The sequence below is a fragment of the Homalodisca vitripennis genome, chromosome 1 (assembly GCF_021130785.1).
Source record: "Homalodisca vitripennis isolate AUS2020 chromosome 1, UT_GWSS_2.1, whole genome shotgun sequence".
NCBI lineage: Eukaryota > Metazoa > Arthropoda > Insecta > Hemiptera > Cicadellidae > Homalodisca > Homalodisca vitripennis.
This window is the reverse complement of record NC_060207.1, coordinates 71301757-71324396: the sequence shown is the minus strand read 5'-3', so window position 1 is coordinate 71324396 and position 22640 is coordinate 71301757. Positions and strand designations below refer to the sequence as shown.

The following is a 22640-nucleotide window of genomic DNA, read 5'->3' as shown; positions in this document are numbered from 1 at the left end:
TATATTTTATGTTGATGAGTAGTTTTAAAATTGAAATTTGTGTGTTCTGTCGAACCTTAACTGAGTTATAGATGGCCTGGAAGTCCTGATGAGTGTGGTAGGCTTGCTCAATTCCTTCTAGATACAAAGGAACATCTGCTGGTGCAGGAGTTGGCAAGACTGGCTCCATCCAAAACTTGTGAGTTTCTTTGGTGTTATTCCATAATAATTAACATAAACTGCTTTCCAAACACTTTTAAATACTAGAAGTTTAATTTTTTTCTTTCTGTTCATATCTAGCTTTTAGTAAAACACGATAATGTAAAGGGAATACTAGAGAAATTGTTAGATTAAGAACATGATAGAGAAACAGAAAGGGTGCTAAGGAACACATTTTGTCTTGTATATTATCAAACTTTCTCATACAAAGACATCAGACACATTGATGAATCTGTGTTGCTATTAGATACTTTACATTGTGACTTCAACAAACAAACAACATGACATGGGACAAAATGTATCCTCTTTTTTTAAACTAACATTACTGCTACAACCATTGCCTTTCCCAATTTATTCTGCTGCTCAACACAAAACAATTCAAATATTATAATTTTTACTATTTTATATTGAAGAAATCATTCTTTATCGTGATAACTAATGTACCAGAATTTGCAGTGTCAGTGATTTTACACTTTTCAACCTAATTCTACAAAGGACTTCCCCTTCACAGGTCTCATCGCAAGAGCATATCTTCTGGGCTGCCATTCAGTCCCAGGCTTGCTAGACTCAGGGAAAACCAGGAAATCCTAAGGAATTTTTAAAAGGAATTGTAAAAATACTTCTAGAATTTCTTAATTTCTTAAGGGGAGTCAGGTGTCCTTATCCTTACAATGTTAAATTGACTGTCTTTGATGTACCTTTTTGAAAATAAGTACAAATACCATAATTCTAAATTTTGTTTTAAATGAAAGCCTACTCCTTTCTCTATAATTTACATGGATGGTTTACTGTTTAAGTTAATATTGGTATTTTTATGATTTTGTTTTAATTGACTTTTTAATCTTATGTAAATTAGTTTTTTAATTTTCTAAAAAATAAAATAAAATAGTTGCAAAAAATATTCTCCATAACAAACAAAACCCAACAAATATTCTAAATAACGAAGTGTAGGTTAAAGAGGACAATGAGATAAAAAAATCATTCAGATATCTCATACCTGAGAAAAGGTACATTAAAGCTTAAAAATGTTAACTTCCGGAAAACGCAAAAAACTCGTAGGGCTAGTAAATACTAGGTTCACAATTAGGTATGCTGGGCCTACGACTAACTTCACAAGTAGAGTTGTTTATACTGTCCTCCACTTCTTCTAGTCTAACTACACAACATTTTGGTGTACCAATAAACACCCTTTTACGCTTCTTGAATACTTTAGACTGCTCTAGGCATTTTTGAACTAAAAGAACTGTAAAAATAATTCAATATTTGTTGGTAAGGAAATCACAATATGAAATGCAACAGACACACTTCAGTGAACAAATGTGAAATAAAAACAGCTTGGAATATTACAGGCAAAAGCAACCAAATGATAAATCAAGTAACTATAGCAACTAAGAATACAACTGTACTTATAACAAGTGATACTGCTGGGAGTTGAGTGAAAATGCAAAACTTGTTGAGCAAGCACAACTTCAAAACTTTATAACTAAAAAAGTAATGGTCATAAATGAATGAAGTTTTCAGTAAAATACACAGTAATAATTCGGGAATATTAAAAAAAAAAATAATCTGGAAAATGATTTTTTTTAATTTTTAGTCACCTGACACCCCTTAAATTTTGTTGTTACAGATGGAAGGATTGTGGTTAAAGATGGGGTTGTGTCGAAGTCGAATTTAGAATCCATTGAGCCGTAAAGAAAAGTTTGGATTCGAGATTCGATTGATGGGATACTAGAATTGAATATGCTAAGATTAACAGCGTAATTAGTGGCTGATCGGCACTTATCGCTAAAACATGTTTTTTGTGTACTTTGTGTTGTTGAAACAATAAATAGATAACTTAATTCATGAACTATCATGCTTTTGTAAATTGTTTGTAGTTAGTATTTTCTATATTTACGTTCCCGGATCGCCACGAGTCTGCATTTATTTTTGGAAAATAACTTATTGGCATTGTGTTAATTATCGATTCTTAAGATGTGTTTTTGTCATACTTTGTGTTTGAATAACTGTAAAGTTATAACTTAATTAACAAATTTTGTTAATTTTGCAAATAATATTTTACTTTCAGTTTCACATTTATGTAGGCCTACATACATCGCCGCTAGTTTGTGTATTTTTGCAAATAATCTATAAGAAGGGAGCTACTGGTATAATTAAGGAATTATCAGTTAAAAAATAACTTCACTTGAGGAAACACATTTATAAATTAAAGCACTAGAGGAGGAATAATTTTCTTTACCTAAATAATTAGCTATCTTGTACGAATTGCTTTGCCTTTTTATTTCTAACTTACAAACATTATTCACTGTGTCGTCAAATTAATATATACATTAATCTTCATGTTGCTATTTTTTAAGTACCACTTATATGGTATTGCTATTTTTGAAATTATGTGAAACTTTACTATCATGATTTAAGTGCTTTCCGTCAAATTTACATTACATTTATTCTTCGATATCTCTAGAAATTGCCAGAGTTTGGTCTCAAACCAAATCTCAGGGGATTTCATTCTAGAAAATGACGACTACTGTCCAGGCCTTTATTATCTCTTAGTATTAAAGGACTAGCCAAATCTATTCGACTACCTCAAAAAATTTTGCATCTCTGACTCTATTTTCAGGTAACGCAGGTGATGGGGTCTGTAAGGGTTTTAAAGAATGTCTCTTGACATAATATTTCTTGATAACACCCGATATTGGTCTTCTAGCTTTAAGCTTTACAAAGGAACTTGGACTCTTCTTAGTCATTATATTTTAAAAGTATATAAAATAACACCAGTCCTAACCTTACCAGAGTCTAATTTGTTTAGTAACCTAACTTTAGTTCAGTTATTTCCCTCCAAAAGGAAAACAAGAGGTTTTCTAGCAGAACTGATTCTTTCTTCAAAACCACGTGATATCTTGCTTAATCACGCTACTCACGAGATTGTATAATCTTGCATAACCAAATCTCGAGAAAAACGAGAATACGTTAAACATCAAAAGGAACCCTAGTTTTGATGAGGATGAGTCAGTTTTTTGAATTGTAAAAATAAACTAAAAATGCAAACAAATAAATTAAATTTATGGCAAAATAAATATTACTGCACTTAATTGTAAAAAATGACAGAACCACCTATGTCGTAAAGCTAGAAACTTTAAATCAACTAATAATTCACACACTGCTATATTTCAAGATCTCAACCGTTTCAAAGACGCTAGAAGATAACTTAACCATATACAAGATATTCATTTCTCTGCTCAGCTTCTTATCAATTCCTTTATTCTTCTTCTTTCTTTTGGATTAAGTTTTAACAAAGAACTATGTAGTCCTAATTTCACCTGCTAAATTAGAGTTTATTCATTCTTACTCTCATTTGTTCTGACATGTTTATCCTTTTCTTTGGTTTTTTATGTTGTAACTATTTTTCTTTCTTTAGTAATTGATCTGGGTTTCATTTGTTGTAATAAACTACTACTATACACTTTAAATAAATGAATGGTTAAACTTAATTTGTATTCTGATGATTATAGCTAGAAATAATAAATAACTCAGTATGATACAAATGTGAACTTTAATGATGATAAATTAATATACAGGTTTGAATTTTGAAACAAGATAGAGGATACAATAATGGTAAATTTTTAAATACAGTTCTTAAATTTTAGGGCAGGGTGGTCGTGCTGGCTTAATGAAATAGAAATATTAGGTATTGTTTTTAATAAAAGATATTGTAACTTGAAAAATAATTTTGTTAAATTTTAATTATATTAATTTTTACTTGTTAGCCAAATCGAATGTTCCTGGGTTTTATGTTCTTCCAACGGATCACTGTTAAATTTAAAAGGAATTTTCTCACCCAATGTCTCTGTCTTCTGCTTCTTTGTACTTCAGTGATAATATGAATTTAATAAATTAACCTTTCTTTTGAACCAAATACTGCTGAATAAAATGTAACCAGTTTCTTTATTTAAAATAATAATCTTGCGTCACTTCTTCTATATCCCTCTCTCCTCTAAACTTTTAAACCTCTGCTCTCTTCACTCTTCAACAATCATCCCTGCACACTGTATCACTGACTTTAGTTTACTTTATAAATTTTGAGTTTTCTATGTAATAAGGTGAATTTTGATTAATTTTGATATATTTAATTTTGTATTTATTATTGTTTGTATTAAAATTTGAGACAATTTATAAATAATTATTTAATTATTATTACTAATAAATTTCTAAATTAAATTAAGTATTGAAATGAATGTGAGATGGGTTTATGAAATAAGTCATTACATTGTATTATATTCGTCATGTGATACCAACAAGTTCACCTTCTTTTCTCATTTTAAAAGGCATTCAGTGACAAAATAATCTTTTATAATTTTTGTCCTATAGTAAGTATATACATTATATTAGAGTATATAATAATATTAGAGCTATGTAAATATATTGTATTATTAATAATCATGCTGGTTGTGTTCAAAGATCAGGAAGCAAGGTTTCACTTTAACCTCTTATGTTTAAAAAATGTTTATCTTTTTCACTGTTTACAGTCCTTAAGTAGGTGACTCTCAAAAGGTTCTGTCATAAATAAGTCAATGGTTTGTTTAAAAATATTTATTTGTCAAAACTTGATAGATTACACGTTTTGTTATGAATAATTTGTATTTTCAGGTATACTGCTTAGACCACAGTTTTATTGTCAAAAACTAGCTTGGTCAGAAACATTTATATATAATTTCAAAAACATTGAATCACAAAAAGTACTTGCTCCACCGGGACTCGAATTCAGATCTTTCTCATATATATGCACAGCATATACAATGAATTTGAGTCATTATTATAGTAAAATCAAATATAGAAAGAAGGTGGAAAAATTTATTATTGTTAATTATATGATTATGGCCAATATAATAAATAATGTGAAATTGTTTTAAAAATTAATGATTTATACATGATTTTTGTTTTAGGGCACATACTGTTGGTGCATTCACTTCTAGAAACTGGAGAAGCATACAAGGCATTTGACTTGGTTTCCATTAGAGGAGCTGATGTTCCACATTACTTACAGGTATATGAATGTGCTCTATACATAGTCTCCTGATTGCCGTTATATAAATCACTTACTCTGGTTATAGGAATGACTGTGATGTTGTTTTTTTTAACTTTATACATATAATATATTCATTTAAATCAACTCTGATTTAAGTTACAACATTTTTATTTTGCTGAATTCTATGATGTACAACATTGACCATCAAAATAGATCTTATTACTACATTGTTACTTACCTCTATAGTCATATTCGTTTTTACTATATTTTTAATTAGCTGCATATTGTTTGTGCTGATTATTATATGGATGATGATGTCACATTAACCTAAACATTCTAGAGGTGTATACTTTTTTATGTGTACATATTTTTTGAGTTTTGAATTTCTTTAATTTTAATAAGCCATATATTAGACAATTTGAAATTATGTCATGTACTGTGTTTATAATCTATTACTCCTTAACATCATAATGCTATCAGTCTTCTGTTGTGAGAGGACTCGAAATTTAAAAACACTTTTTGGACTATACTTCCAAACATTACTCCTCAATAATTCTGTCTGATGTCAATACAGAGCGACTGAATTTTAAAATCCACTAAATGTTTTAGTCTATTGAGAAATTTGAAACAGTATGTTATTAATTTCATTTTTTGATGAAAAGTAGTAAGTATTATAGTGTTTCTGAATTTTTAAGAATGTGTACAATAAGAAGATCATTGTAAATTAGATGGATGCTATATTGCTGTGATGCCATTTTTCAGTTAAAACTTTAAAGTGTGTACATATTTTTAAAATTAGGGTTATCATGGTACAATTTACACTTCTAAAGTTAAATGTTATACAACATATAATAAACATTTTAGAGTATACACAAGTCTGGTCTAACTTAACAACTTTCAGTGGTCCAATACAGGTGAAGAATTGTGTAGAGTATTTTCTTATTTTACCGTTATCAGAATCTTTTTTTCTAATACTCAGTACTAGTTTCTATCAGAAGTTAGAATGTTGTAAAGTAGTATGTATGTCTTAACACCAGTGAATGGTGAACATGATGTAACAGCAACTGCAGGTAGGAACTCTTGACTTTTTAATTAATTCCAACTAACTTCATTGTTCCATACATAACACAAAGTTGTGATAAAATAAAGTAATTTTGTTTGTAAATTCTACTACGTCCACAATTTTTCTTGTTAACTTTAATGTTTATATACATTGAACTGTTTGATTACAATATTTTAAATGTTGTAGATGATCCAGCTGTTCAAGGAACACAACTGCCCTGACCTGGTGTTGGAGTTGGCTCAGCTGGCGGTCACCGAGGCGGAACCTGATGATCCTAATCTGGTTAGTTTTGTACTATTAACACTTTGTACCCCGGACCCTTAATACATGTTTCGGCGTGGCTCCCTGGGGGTTTTATGATGCTTTTAAAAATTCTGTGTTATTACAGTAATTATGTACTGTAGACTTACACTATATATCTTTTTCAAGATAGAGATACATACTTTTTTTTAAATGTATACAAATATAAAGTTTATTTTCAAAATAAAATTATTATATACTATTGAATGTTATGTAAAAAATACAACAAAAGTTTTTGCTACATAACTTGTTAGTTCGCCTTAGTGTGGTAATTTTTAAAGCACAATGGTCTGAATCAAATACAGGATCTCGCACATTTTCGTTTAGATCGTTCATAAAATCAATATTTGGTCCCAGGTGTGTATCAAAATCATCGTCACTTTCCGACTCGGAGTCAAACAAAAGATCGCGAATTGCATCACTTTTGATTTCATCACCCATATTATTTAAACTCGAAAATAATAAGTAAAGAATATAAAAGAAAATCAACGGAAAGTCGAGAAGAAAGAACAAAGCGAGTGTAAATACAAAACAAAACATACGCATAACGTCACATTTCCTTTACTTCATTCAGTAAGAAACTAAAGTTCTGATTATTTACAAACAGTGAAATTCACATTTATAATACATTATAATAACATTTGCTTCAGTATTTGTCGGCAAGATTTGTAGAAAACTTAGTAAGACATCACTAAGACTCACTACGTAAAACACTAAAAAGCAAACTGACAGTACCGACGATCAGCCGCGGCGCCTACGATCAGCTGTCTAGACTCGCTTGTAGTACGACGATAAATATACGTATTTCATTACTAAAACGTGACCCAGGGATCTCAAAACCAACAAATACGAACTTAGACAACCAATGAACATAATCAAAATGTTTGAATCCAAAAATAAGATGACTGAGCTAAATAATGCAATTAAATAACACAACCCGAGCTATACTCGGGCGCCGGTAGCAGGTGCTGCCGATGCGGCCCGACCTATACTCGGGCTCAGGGTACAAAGTGTTAAGAAAATAAGTTATTCAGTATACATACTTGTAAAGTGATCAAGAAGACATTTCCATAGTTACTACTGAAAATTTGAGAAAACACGGAAATCAACCTAAATATCTAAACGATGTTAACTCACACACATGCAATAAAGCTGTACATAATTAATTTCTTAAAAAATTTTTTTTATAGTACTTTTAACACATATGCTGAGGCTGAGTACACACATCTACTATTGTAACTGGACAATTCTGAAGTAATAAATGTATTTATTAACCATTTTTGTGCCAACGCATTTATAGCAATATTATAAAATTATTTATATGTTTAGTTTAATGGAGTGTAAAAAAATAAAAAAGTAAAAATATTGCTTTCTAAAAAACAACATAATTTTTACAGTTTTTAAAATATTAATCGACACTTTTTATGTTTTTAGTTAGTTCAATTTTCTCTATGTTTTATAGGGGAATAATTTTTCAAAGGGTTATTTCATATGTGAAACTAAAAAATATATACCGTAAATAAATATTTTTATGTTTTTAACTTTTAATACTACATTTTACATTTAAATATAAGATTTGTTTTACAGTTTTTATGAAGGAAAATTGTTTTTTCTGGTAACTGTTTCTAAATCTGGTTTAAATTAATTCAGAACTCAGTGATAGCCTGTGTATTTTATAAACTGTGTTTGAATCTCATGAGATTAGTTAGGTCTATGAGAAAAAGTGAAAACATAGGTTTACACAAAAAAGTAGTGTAAATAACAAAATAATTTTTGATTTGTGTGTACAAGTTTAGTTGTTGTACATAGTAGTACTAGTTGTTTTGAGAAATATTTTTTCCAAATGCTATTTTGCATATGAAACTGGAAAAATGCTCGAAATATTTTTAAGAACCATCTGTGTGTGTTTTTTTTAAATACAATAAATTAGCAGTATATACGTAGTTTATGTATTTCATTTAAACAATTTATTTGTAAAATTAATAGCCTATCTAAACCCGTTTTGATTCTATAGATGTTTTAGTAAAATTGACAAAATTGCTGAAATTTTTCAGTAGTACCTTGAGAGATTTCTGGCATTTTATGAACAAACTTTCTTTATCATGCTCCAGCATTAAAAGGGTTAAGCTATGTCTAATGTTTGTAGATTATAAGTAAACAAATATTGATTCTGTACATTAAGAAATGGATGTAGTGGTGGCCATCTTGATTTTAGCCCGATTACAACAATGTTAAACTTCATGCACATTTAAAATCATATTTTGAGTTGTTGAATCAGGGGTGATGTTTCATTTTATTATGCATATAAACAGTTTTCAATATTTTTACTAGTTATTCAGAAAAACACCAAATATTATTGTTTTCATCATATAAGTCTTACAAAGTATAAACTTTACGAGAGAAACTCAAATAGATTTAAACGCATTTTAATAACATCCTCAAAATGAGATATCTCCCATAATGCGATTATGAAAAAAAAGTGTAAAAGTGCCTGAGTAACATTGTTTTCATGGAATAAAAATTCAAGATTGTATTACTACAGCCATTAAATAAAACTCCGTATGAAATCCATCCAAAAAGTAGTTTCTCTTGCTTCTGCTTGATTTAGTATATATATTTTATTGTAGCAGTAGAACAGAATGGGTTTTACTACCATCTGAGACCCAGCATGCATCCAGTCATGGGAGCACATGGTTTCTCTTGCTTCTGCTTGCTGTAGTTTATATTTTATTATAGCAGTAGAACAGAATGGGTTTTACTACCATCTGAGACCCAGCATGCATCCAGTCATGGGAGCACATGGTTTCTCTTGCTTCTGCTTGCTGTAGTTTATATTTTATTGTAGCAGTAGAACAGAATGGATTTTACTACCATCTGAGACCCAGCATGCATCCAGTCATGGGAGCACATGGTTTCTCTTGCTTCTTCTTGCTGTAGTTTAAATTTTATTGTAGCAGTAGAACAGAATGGGTTTTACTACCATCTGAGACCCAGCATGCATCCAGTCATGGGAGCACATTGTTTCTCTTGCTTCTGCTTGCTGTAGTTTATATTTTATTGTAGCAGTAGAACAGAATGGGTTTTACTACCATCTGAGACCCAGCATGCATCCAGTCATGGAAGCACATGGTTTCTCTTGCTTCTGCTTGCTGTAGTTTATATTTTATTGTAGCAGTAGAACAGAATGGGTTTTACTACCATCTGAGACCCAGCTTGCATCCAGTCATGGAGCACATGGTTTCTCTTGCTTCTTCTTGCTGTAGTTTAAATTTTATTGTAGCAGTAGAACAGAATGGGTTTTACTACCATCTGAGACCCAGCATGCATCCAGTCATGGGAGCACATGGTTTCTCTTGCTTCTGCTTGCTGTAGTTTATATTTTATTGTAGCAGTAGAACAGAATGGATTTTACTACCATCTGAGACCCAGCATGCATCCAGTCATGGGAGCACATGGTTTCTCTTGCTTCTGCTTGCTGTAGTTTATATTTTATTGTAGCAGTAGAACAGAATGGGTTTTACTACCATCTGAGACCCAGCATGCATCCAGTCATGGGAGCACATGGTTTCTCTTGCTTCTGCTTGCTGTAGTTTATATTTTATTGTAGCAGTAGAACAGAATGGATTTTACTACCATCTGAGACCTAGCATGCATCCAGTCATGGGAGCACATGGTTTCTCTTGCTTCTTCTTGCTGTAGTTTATATTTATTTTTATTGTAGCAGTAGAACAGAATGGGTTTTACTACCATCTGAGACCCAGCATGCATCCCGTCATGGGAGCACATTGTTTCTCTTGCTTCTGCTTGCTGTAGTTTATATTTTATTGTAGCAGTAGAACAGAATGGGTTTTACTACCATCTGAGACCCAGCATGCATCCAGTCATGGGAGCACATGGTTTCTCTTGCTTCTGCTTGCTGTAGTTTAGTTGGTTATATGGGGTAATTAAAAATTCATTTATTAATAATTTAATACATATTATTCAATTACAGAACTGATTTACAGTAATGAATGAATGGCATCTCAAGTTTTACAGTTGTGAGGTATGGTCTTTATTAAATTTGTTTGCAAAAAAATGTAAACCGAGTTACAACCACGGGTATTTTTGTGGAGTTTATGGGGAAGAAAATTATTGAAGAAGGGTTGAGACATTGGTTCATTACATTTTTAAATGGGCACACTGACATTTATGTTGTATACCAAAGTAGTTGACCAGGCAATACAACTGATGGAATGGTGGTATAATCAAATTAAACAGTTTGTGAGTTTATTCTCAATTGCAGTACTTTTTTTGCCTTTTCACAAATTTGTTGTATTTAAATGCATGACATTGTGACAAAACCCTCGCTATAACAAGTTGTTTTAAATCACAGGAGGCATAGTTCTACTACAGTTGCATTGAAACAGTTGATCCAATGCTGTCAGTGCATCTGGAGATTTCATAGAATGTAGCTTGAAAATTTGGTTTTCAAGTGTATTTAATTAAATGAAATGAAAAATGTCTTTATTGAATACAACGTAAAACATATTCAATTGGCGAGGTTAGGACTATTAAGTCCTCTCTTACACCTAACCATAAATTAATAAACTCTACTATTACTGTAAAACAAGAGCCACAATACAGTGGCCATTTAATGTTGGTGTTTATTAAATTTTAAAACATAAATTACTTTCTGGACAGCACTTATATGACTAAGTCAGAAAGATGCCAACAGTTTATTGGACCATGAAATTGGTAAATGTTTCCCTGTTATTTTCAAGCAGATTTGAAAATTGTTTAGTGATTAATATTTATATTTCAAATGTATTAAATTATCAGTTTGTTAAAATCTATTTATGATAGGTGAAAAAGACACAGATACAACTGCTGTTTTTAGTAGTTTAGTTTTGTATTGTGTAAAGAGTTATTTAAAATTTTGTTTTCAAAATCTCATGTTGGTGTCTTATATTAGGAAATATAAAATTCATTTCAGTCTGTTAAAATGTGTTTGAAAAATAAACACAATGAGCAATTTAAAATGGGCTCCCCTTGTCTTTTATCCAGTAATTTCTCTACCAGATCTAAAAACGAACAAATTTGTACTGTGCAGCCCATGCTGCGTTCGGTAACATTCAAGCACCACCTGGAGCTAGGTCACTTTGAGGCAGCCTACTCAGCACTGGAAGCCAACCCGGATGAGGGGAGGCGGGAGAACTGCCTGCGAGACCTGGTCGTGGCACTGGTAGAGGCAAGGCAGCTGCGGCTACTGTTAGATCTGCCGTATAGTGGCATGCTCGCCCAGCTAGAGGCCTTGTTGGAAAACAAGGCGCGTACACGTGACTCTGCTACAGCTGCTATCTATTACAACGTCCTTTTCTCTCTTCATGTCAAGAATATGAACTTCCGCAAGGGTGAGTTCATTGAGAAGGCAACAGTTTAGATCTACTAATTAAAACATAAGTTTTTTCACTAAAGTTTATTTTTCTCAGGAGTTACAGGTTGTTAACATAAACAAGTTACTCGGGTTTTATTCATTTTAAAATTATTTAATATAAATTTATGTTAATAAATATTTATGTGTAGAGAGGAAAAATCAACTTGTAAGAGTTAGTTATAAAATATTGGCAGTACATTCGAAGTTACTTGGAATGTATTAAGTACAAAGAACTAAATGTACTTAATGTAATGGTCATTAACTCATGTACTATTATAGTTCAGACAAGCACCATAACGAGCATGGATGTTGCATCCCAGCATCTCTTGAAAATATGTGCTATTTGCAGTTTTGCAGCTAGGATTTATGATTAATTGTATGTCTTTAAAAAGTTTAAGATTAAGATTATTGAATCATAGTGATGGGTCGAAGCTGAATTTCGAATCCACTGAATTATCTACAAAAATTTGGATTTGAGAATCTATTGATATGACTCGACACTTGAATCTGCGAAGAATCGCCGCTTCGTTGAATATTGGTTATACAAAATACAAATTGCTAAAACGTGTTTTGCCGTACTTTGAATCTTTAAAACCATAAATACATAATAGAAAATGTTTTGTATTTTTAATATTTATGTTCAAACAGCGTTGTTAGTCTGCTGGGTTTATAATCAGATCACAGCTGATCAGCATTAAGCAAATTACTGATCATGAAAACTTGTTTTTATCGTACTTTCTGCTTGAAAATATTTAAGTCCTAATGAAGAAATCATAATTGTTTAAACAATATGTTGCTTGCAGTTAGTATTTTCTATAATTATTCTTGGGATAGCCACAAGTCTGCTACATGTTTTTGCAGAAGACCACGCTTCGTCTTAATTACCTATCGCTAAAACATGTTTTTGTTGTATTTTATTTATCAAAAAAGGTGATCATTAACAAAATATCCTTCTTTTTAAAACAATGTTTTGCTTGCAGTTTCTATTTTCTATGTATATGTTTGTGCAGTGCCATGGGTTTGCTTCATGTATGCGCAGGTATTTCCTCCATAAAATATATTGTTTATATTTTTTTTTATCATGGCTAGGAGTGGTTTAAAATTTGTCTAATTCAAGTTTAAAAAGTTATTCAAGTTTAGGTCTATATTTTTTACAGATTAAAAGTATATATTCTGAAGGCCATATTATAATCTATCAAATTAAAGTAGAATTTGGGGATATGATTTTGTTTTTACAATACATATAATATACTCTGAATGTATGCAAATCCCATTAGAACTGAATTGTTTTCATGGATTACTTTTTGTAATATAACTAATTCTAATTCTTTAGAAGGTTTAAAAATGAAAGAAATTGGTTTGGTGGTGATTTTGTTTAAACTGTACTTAGCTTAAAATGAAGCTATTAGGAATCGGAAATCAATTTTTTAAGATTCAGAATCAATATCGAGATTAAAAAATTCTGGATTTTCCCATCTCTATTAAATTACCTTGCTTGTGTGAGATATAATTAGTAATACAGTATTTTAATGCAAGAAACATGTTAGCTTTATGAAATGTTGGTGATAATACAATGAGTTAAGATAAAATGCCAGAATGGGATGGAGAGTTGAAGGATGGCCAAGAAAACAGTTCATGACAAAGAGCGTTCAGTTTGACCACGTGTGATCACTGAAGATTTGGTGAGTGTAATCAAAATGAGAAATTGTGAGGATGGAATTTTATTTTTCCACTGTCTTTACAGTAAAATTATCATTAAATATATTAAATGCCATATTTGTGCAAATAATATTAATTTCAAGAAACTGTTAATTTTTTACATTTATTTATATTTATATTTTTTCTTTTTTTGAAAACAGATTTTTTTATTACTTGTAGTTAGTTTCAAACGAACTTTAACATACTTTACCTAAGATATGACAAGTTTTTTTAGACAAATAAAAGTTTTTCTTGCATCTATCTCAAATAATTAGCTTAAAAATAAAATCAGCAAAATAATAAAAGTAAAGGCGAGGAAAATATTACAAGTAATGGTTTTTATGATTTTGCTGGACATTAACTGAAACTTTTTTCCAAGGATTTTTAAAAATTCACCGTACACAACATTACTCTACAATTAACTAAAAATATTCTACAAGTGGAAGACAATCCAAATAACCTTCATCTTGACATTCAAGTTCTTCATCCTTGCACAAACCATCAATCGGCAAACTGTTTTTGAGCATGGAAAATAATTATGTCTTCCAAACTTCTATCATTAACCGATATCAGATTTGTACTCTTTTAATCACTGTCTAATAACAGGGCAGCAACAGAATCCCACAGTTTTTACACTCATTACAATCAATCTCACTACTAAACAAAAACAACCAGCACACCTAACCTCGCATATAGCAGCTGACGAACAAAAGCAATGAGAATATGTTCCAACAAATAGGAGGTCAATTCAGTTCTGCCTGAAATAGAATGTATTATCTTCTTAGTAAAGGAATCAGAACAAGACCATCGCAACGATATCTGTCAGGTATTTTACAGAGTGGTTAAACATAGGCTACTTAATAGGTGCTTGACTCAACATTAAGTCTGGGACCAATCAACATGTAACCAGCATGTACAGGGTCTGTATAATAAGTAACTGGACTGAGCCTGCCCCGCTCTGTCAAAGCGTCTGCTAACCGGTATCTGGTGCTGTAGTGGTGGTGGGGGGTCTAGTGAAAGGGAACTGGGCTGCAGCAGTTGCCTCCAAGAGCTTGGAGAGTTAGTATCGAGCGAGAGCGGAGTGCATGTTCAGTTACCCCGTCGGAGTGAAAATGGAGAGTACGATCGAGCAACGTTTTAGCATTAAATTTTGTGTCAAACTCAAGAAAACGGCCACGGAAACTCTTCAAATGATTCAAGAGGCTTACGGTGAGGATGCTCTGTCCAGAACTCAGGTGTTTCAGTGGCACAAAAATTTCCGGGAGGGCCGCGATGACGTCCATGACAAACAGCGCGTCGGTCCTCCATCAACGAGTCACACGGACACAAATGTGCAAAAAGTGCGTGATGTGTTGAACAGTGATCGTCGTCTGAGCATTCGGGCTATCGCAGATGAGGTCGGAATTGATAAGATGACCGTTCAAAACATTATTAAGAACGATCTGGGCATGAGGAAGATCTGCGCGAAGCTGGTACCCAAACACCTGACTGATGAGCAAAAGAAGCGTCGTGTTGCTGTCGCTTCGGAAATCCTTGATCGACTGCAAACCGAACCAGAGTTTTTCAACCACGTTATTACACGAGACGAGACGTGGGTTTTTCAATACGATCCTGAGACGAAGCGGCAGAGTTCGGAGTGGCACACACCGGCGTCACCACGACCGAAAAATGCGCGCATGAGCAAATCGAAGGTGAAGTCGATGCTCATTGCTTTCTTTGACGTGAAGGCATTGTTCACAAAGAGTTTGTGCCACCCGGTCAAACTGTAAACGGCCAGTACTACAGAGAGGTGCTCCGTCGACTAACCGCCCGGGTTCACCGAGTCCGTCCGGAGATTGCCGATTCGTGGATTCTCCATCACGACAATGCACCGTCGCACCCCTGCCTGCTCGTCACCGAACAGTTGGCAAAACAGTCGAGGGCAACGTTGCCACAGCCTCCTTACAGCCCGGATATGGTACCACCGGACTTCTTTCTGTTCCCCAAGATCAAGAGACACCTTAAGGGGATGCGGTTCGGGACTCTGGAAAACGTTCAACGTGCTACGACGAGGGCTCTAGACAACATCGAGGTTGCCGACTTCCAGGGAGCGTTCAGGGATTGGAAAATACGGTATCAGCGTGTTATCGACTCCAATGGGGACTACTTTGAAGATTTCTAAAGAAAAATTGTACATATTTTGCCAATAAAAAATTTCCTGAAGTCAGTCCGGTTACTTATTATACAGACCCTGTATGTGTGTGTCTTCCCCAATGGCTTAATACACTTGTGTAATACAAATTTGTGGACAATTAAAATGTTTCATTGGTCCCTTGAGTTATTCACATTCTACTATGCTAAAAGTTTCTTAAACATTTGATTTTCTAAACATCAATAGTTCTTAGTCAATACCTTAGTCACATAAGAAATAAAGATAAATTCATTAGCATTTCAGAAATGAAATAAATATTCTGTTCATAATAAAAAAAAGTAAAGTATCCAGTCTTATATCAAAATTAAATGGGTGTGATAGAAACAACAGTTTACAGACATAAACATTTTGCTTATGGTTGTTGTTCAGATGCCATTTTAAGCCACTAGTTCACAGGTTGTGTCAATATGGGCTTCACTTCACCTGTTAAGACTTTATAACATTTAAAAAATTGATTTATAACTTTTAAAGAAATGTGTGGGTAGATGGTATAATGTGACTGTTGTGTCAGGTGCCTCGGTGATGTTAGAGCAGGGTATGAGAGCCGAGAGTGCAGATGTCCAACAGCAATGTTATGCAGTTTGTCTCAACACACTGATGCTGGTAGACCCCAACTACGCTTGGATAGTAAAACCAACTGGCCAACAAGAGGTAAAAGTTGACAGAGTTAACTTTCTATTGCTTCTTACAAGCTACAGAAACCTAAGAAATCTAACTAGAATTAGTGATTTTAGAGAATTAACTACCATGTTACTGAATGTTGTTGACTATTCTAAAATAATCTATTTGTTTTATTGTTTTGAGTTTAAATATGAATAAATACTTTAAAATTTAAATGAAGTATAGTGTTATCAAATTTAAATTGAGTACGTATTAGTTATGACAGCTCAGAAAATAGCTTAAGAATTTGGGAAAAAGATGGGCTTTGTGAAGAAAATGTATATATATATATATTAGAACCACTACTTTGTTTTATATGCAGGTGCATGCACACACACACAAACACATTACATTTATATAAATGGCAATAGCCTAATTAAATTTCAATAAACATTGAATCACAAAAAGTACTTGCTCCATCGGGACTCGAATCCGGATCTCTCACTTGCCTGGTTAGTGCGCTACAGATACATCTTCAATGAAAACAGAAAAATTAAACATAAAACTTCTCTATATTTCGTCTAAAATACAACATATGTATATCACTGATATGTATGTGAAGTTAGAAATGATAAAAAAATCAACATATTGTCAATAAGCTATCATTAATTTGTTTTGAAATTTGGTTTGTCATCTTGTAAATAGACTTAAAAATTAATTCTTTTTAATACTTAATGTGATATTTGTATACATGTATCATACATAATTTTTGCACAAGAAACTAGGTAATTATAATCTATAACACTTTCCACATTACTACTTTACCCCTAGGTAAATATTAAAAAAAGGTTAAGTGGCAAAAGTGCATGGTGTTTACCAATAAATTTATTTTGACACTACAAGTACCTAAATTGGACCAGAGTTTGAGTATAACATGCACAATAAATTTTAAATGTTTTTGTAATTTATTATTAACTGATGTCTTTGTAAGTTTCAGCTTATTAACCATTTGAGTCCCATGGGTGCGCCTGCATCTCGTCCTCATTAACACGCTAGAATGCCGTTAGCGTGCCAATGCGTTGTAATGTAAACGTTCGGTAAAATTATCCGTATCACAAAAACACTTAAGTGAGCTATCTACACATTAAAGACATCAAGTCAGTATGACTGTGTGGTCTAAGGTGCTACTTTCGTACATGGGAGTTAGCCTTGGTCGCTGGTTCGATTCCTGTGCCTGACTTCAGGGATTTTTGCGGTTTGGTGTACACTTAGGAGAGTAACTGGTAAAGCCGGTGGGAGGGCCCACCTTAAATTAATGGTGGGTGGTTTGGGTGGAAATTGAAGGGATCAGTGATTTTCTCATATATGTGTACCAGACTTAAAACACCCTTTTTTTGTAGAAATTTTAAGAGGTGGGTGTTCCTTAACCTGTTGATTAGTAGCGCCGCAGCATCTGCGGTGCAGTGCACCAAGGTTAGTAACGACGCAACTGTTGCGGTTTGAATAGTTTTACTAGTTAGTTTCACCGCAATAGAATAGAATAGAATATTCTTTATTGCACATATTCTTGGAGAACAGGGCAAAAGTCATGTTTATGTTACAATTGGTGTATGAGTTAGTGTTTGTCAAAAATTGTGTGTTCTACATTGAACAAATTCTTGGATGGTGTAAATTGGTCGCTCCAGTAGCCAGTTTCTCAAGGAGGCTTTGAAGTTCTTTTCTGGCAGTCTTCTTAGGGATTCAGGTAGAATGTTGAAGAACATTGCTCCTCGATAAGAAGGTTTCCTCTCAAATAAGCTGAGATGATGTTGATTTAGGAGAAAGTTGCTCCTGTGTCTGGTGTTATAGGAGTGTCCGTCTCTAGTCCTTGCTTGCCCTGATTTGATTGTATAGAGGATTGTCTCTTGGATGTAGAGTCCTACTACAGTCAGAATTCTCAGTTCTTTGAAGGCTGTTCGGCATGTGTCAAGTGGTCCTAGTCCTTTTAGAGCTCTAATTGTCCTTTTTTGTAGAACCAGCACCCTTTGGAGATTTGAGATTGTCGTGCCTCCCCAGGCTATCAGGCCGTATCTCAAGTGAGATTCAAACAACGAGTAGTATGCTGTCATAGCTACATCAGTGTTGCTGATTTGTGCAATTCTCCTTATTGCGTAAAGACTGCTATTTAGTTTTTGACAGAGCTGGTTGATGTGTGGTTCCCAAGATAAATTTCGGTCCAAGGTGAGTCCTAAATATTTTCCGAATTCTATTGTAGTTACTTCTGGGAGACCATGATAGTTATTTTGAGTAGCTGTAAAAATTAGTTGTTGGGTTTTTGATTAATTTAAAACCAAATCATTTAGGTTGCAATATTGTTTAGCCATATTGAAAGCTACAAAGAAGTCAATGTCTAGTTGATTTTTGTTTTTGTTTGCTACAATAAGGGCTGTATCATCGGCGTACATTACCATTTCACAATAGTTTTGAAGGTATTCTGGAAAGTCGCTAGTCAGAAGGATATACAAGACGGGTCCAAGAACAGAGCCTTGCGGCACTCCTCTGCTTACTGGTAGTGGTTCAGATTTTACTTTTTTGACCATGTTGTGTGTAGTGTAAGTAAATAATTTCCACAATCTGTGTCCTATTGCTGAGGTAGCTCTTGAACCAGTCTATTTCTTTGTCAATGATTCCCAGAATTTGCAGTTTTTTTGTAATGAGCTTGTGGTCTAGACAATCGAAGGCCTTGGTAAAGTCCAGAAGTATACTTGTGGCTATATATCCTGCTTCCAATTTATCAATGATGGTTTCAATTAGTTGGACCAGTGTTGTTGCTGTAGATCTGTCTTTTACAAAACCATGTTGTCTCGGAGTAAGACGGTGGTGCTGTTTGAGATGGTCCAGTAGTCTAGTTAGCACTACTCGCTCCAGGATTTTGGAAAAAGTGGAGATAAGTGAGATTGGCCGATAACTGGTGGCTTCATCAGTTGCTCCAGTCTTATATTTTGGATAAATTTTTGCGAGTTTCAACCCGCTGGGAACAGTCCCTTGTAAAAGTGGTTTGTTTATAATAGTTGTTAGTGGAGTGATAATTTCATGTTTGCATTGTTTGACTAATTTAGAAGATATTTCATCGTCTCCTGTTGATGTTTTTGATTTTAAGGTGTCTATGATGTTTCCGATTTCTATTTCATTTGTCTCCTGGAAAATTAGTCTTGGTATTTGGGGTATGTAATTTGGTTCTATTGTGTGTGTTGTTCGTTGTTCATTTACTTTGGTATCAAGTGTTCTATCAGCAATTGTAGCAAAGAAGCTATTTAAGTAATTGGCAATGTCTATTGGAGAGTCTGATGCGTAGTCCTGTATGTTTAAGCGTTCAAGTTGAGTTTTTTCTAATCTCTCTTTTCTTTCATTATTAATCACTTTCCACATGGCTTTTGATTTGTTGTCAGATCTTTCAATGTAGGAGGAGTTAAGCTGTTTTCTTAGTGTTTTTAGTTTTAAGTCGTAGGATTTTTTCCTTTGGGCTGTTTTTTTTTTATCGTCAGGATGGCCCGTAATGTGTTCTCGATTTAGTGCCTCTAAGTATGCGTTTTTTAGCGCCTGGCTTTCATCATCCCATATATTCTTGGTGAGATTTCTGAAACGCTTTATAAGCAGCATCCACATTGTCTGTGAGCGTAACTTGTGACCAGTCCTGTGCTTGTAGATTATACCTCAGTTCTTCTACGGTTCTTGTGTTAAATTGTCTTCTGTATGACTGTGTCTGCGTGGAGCTTGTCATGTTTGTAGAGATAAAGCATAACTGGGCAGTGTGATCTGAGAGGCCTGTTTTTAGCACTCTGGTTGATATTTCAGTTTCGTTAATGTTTGTGCATATGAAATCTATAGAAGTCTTGCTGTGACTGGTTATTCTTGTAGGGGGTAGGTGAAGTCTGCTCAGTCCATAGCCGTGAATCATATCGTCCAAGTTTCTTCTGTCGTTGCTTGCCACCAGGTTGTCTACATTGACATCCCCTATTACGAGTACCGGGTTTTTAAAAGATGTTATTTTGTCCAATTCAGATGATAAAATATCTAATGCTTCTTCCACAAGTTGCTACTAGGTGGCCTGTATAAACCTAAAAGGTGCAATAATCCTTGTTTCATCTCAATTTTCAGAAGGATGGTTGCACATATAAGTTCTGATGTGGTTCCTGATAAGGATATTACTGTAATTTTATTTTTAAGGTTTAAGTTTGCAAAGACAGCCACTCCAACTTTTCTGTGTTGTTGTCTATTAAAGCTGCCTATAAGTCTGTAGCCAAGGATTCTAGTGCTCTCCAGTTTTTCGTTGTTTAAGCCATGCTCAGTAAGTATTAGTAAGTCTGGTTTGTTGTTGTGGATAAAATGAGCAATACTTGCGACTCATAAGGATATTGATTTCTAGGCATCTAGCAGCTGTGGTGAGTACTACGGAACATCACTGGCCCAAGTAGTTCTCAGAGTATCCGCTAGATCATAGGAGCGTTCAGTTTTGTTTCGTTCTGTAACAAAGCCCTACAAGTGGCTTCGCGGGAACCAGTAGTTTACCTCTTGCCGTGACATTGAAACCCGTGTTAGAGGTTATGTTTTTGTTTTTCCCATGTGATTAGTCTGATTTATTACAAACCTAATTAGTTTTGTTGCCAATGGCTGGCCGTAGTCATCTAAATGATGATGAAATACGCGAGTAGTGAAGACGAAGAATTGGATAGTGATTTATTTCCTAACAGTGTGTTTTTCCTCATGTGTTAGCCTAGACACAAATGTAGGCCTACCTACAAAACAAAATACTCAAAAACCCAAAAAATACTCAAAAAACTCACTTTTTGAGCCATGCGCACAAAAAAAAAACTCACTAATCAACAGGTTAAAAAAGTCATTAATGTCATTTGAGAAAGGCTCACATTGAATTATATTAAAAACAATCGCAACTTTGAGTATTGAAAAATATTTGGATTTTGTATAACTTTACATGTTGACTTCTGTTAGCTACTGTCCTGGTTGTCTATCAGTTTCAATCTTAGTTTTCTGCAGTGAATTTGTTAACCTTTTGCACGCTAAAGATAAATTCTGCAATCTTATATGTCCCACTGACTTAAAAGTACTTTTTCTTAATGTTCAATTTAAGTTTTTAATAAAAGGATAAGATTGTGAATAAAAAAATATAATTATTGTTTGATAATGCTTTGTACGAGGGTTATTTCAAAAGTAAGGTCTGGTTAAGAAACAAAAATTTAAAATACATTCCTTACATCTTTCTCTATTTTTTTACATAATTTCCATACTTAAACATTTGCCACATCATTCAACAAGCTTTTGAATGCCTAAGTTGTAGAAATCGACCACCTGCAAAGATAACCAGTCTTTAACTGCTTTTTTCACTTAATCATTCTGTTGAAGCGCTTATGACCAAGAAACTCCTTTAGGTAGTGGAACAAGTGGAAATCACTTGGCGCTAGTCCGGACTGTACAGTGGAAGATCCATCTGTTCCCATCCAAATGTTTTGATTAGAGTTTAGGTTTCTTTCACAGTATGAGGTGGCATTTCTTTCTTCCACTGGCATTGTCATGCAACAACAACACTCCACAACAAAATACCACGTTGCTTATTCTGGAATGCATGCCAAAGTTTAGACAGGGTAGCACAGTAGGCGGCTTTATTTATCAGTGTCCCTCTTTCCATAACAGTACTCCATGTCAATCCCAAAACACGGTCGCCATAACCTTGCGTGTTGAGATTGTCTGCTTTGCCTTGATCTTGACTGGCGATGACTTGTGACGTCATTCCATTGACTGACGTTTAGACTCGAGGTTGTTTGAGAAATCCAAGTCTCATCCCTTGTGACAGTATGTCCAAAAGACTGCCACCTTCCATATGATTACGTTCCAAAAAAAAGCAAGAGCAGAAGCCATCCTTTTCTTTTGTTGGGACTCAGTAAGCAGCCTGAGAACCCAACGGGTGCTCAATTTTCAAAAATTCAAATGTTCAGACACAATTCTGTACAAAGTTGTTCTACTCACATTTAGAAAATCCATTTCTAAATCTGAAATGGTGAATCGTCGATCTTCATAAATTTTTTTGTCAACCACATTGACCAAATCATCTGAAATTACTGGTAGTCAGCCAGAGCATGGTTCATCATGTACATTT

General features: G+C 33.7%; 1 protein-coding gene across 2 annotated transcripts in view; it reads left to right on the top strand.

Annotated features, from left to right (window-relative positions):
- The window catches only part of LOC124364201 (nuclear pore complex protein Nup160), an 86038-nt gene that overhangs the window by 37133 nt on the left and 26265 nt on the right, over positions 1 to 22640 (top strand). For both annotated transcript variants that reach the window (XM_046819512.1, XM_046819502.1), the window contains exons 15-19: positions 72 to 178; positions 5142 to 5242; positions 6474 to 6569; positions 11677 to 11977; positions 16401 to 16540. In XM_046819512.1, coding sequence (XP_046675468.1) covers positions 72 to 178; positions 5142 to 5242; positions 6474 to 6569; positions 11677 to 11977; positions 16401 to 16540 — 745 coding nt within the window. The remainder of the gene's footprint in view (positions 1 to 71; positions 179 to 5141; positions 5243 to 6473; positions 6570 to 11676; positions 11978 to 16400; positions 16541 to 22640) is intronic.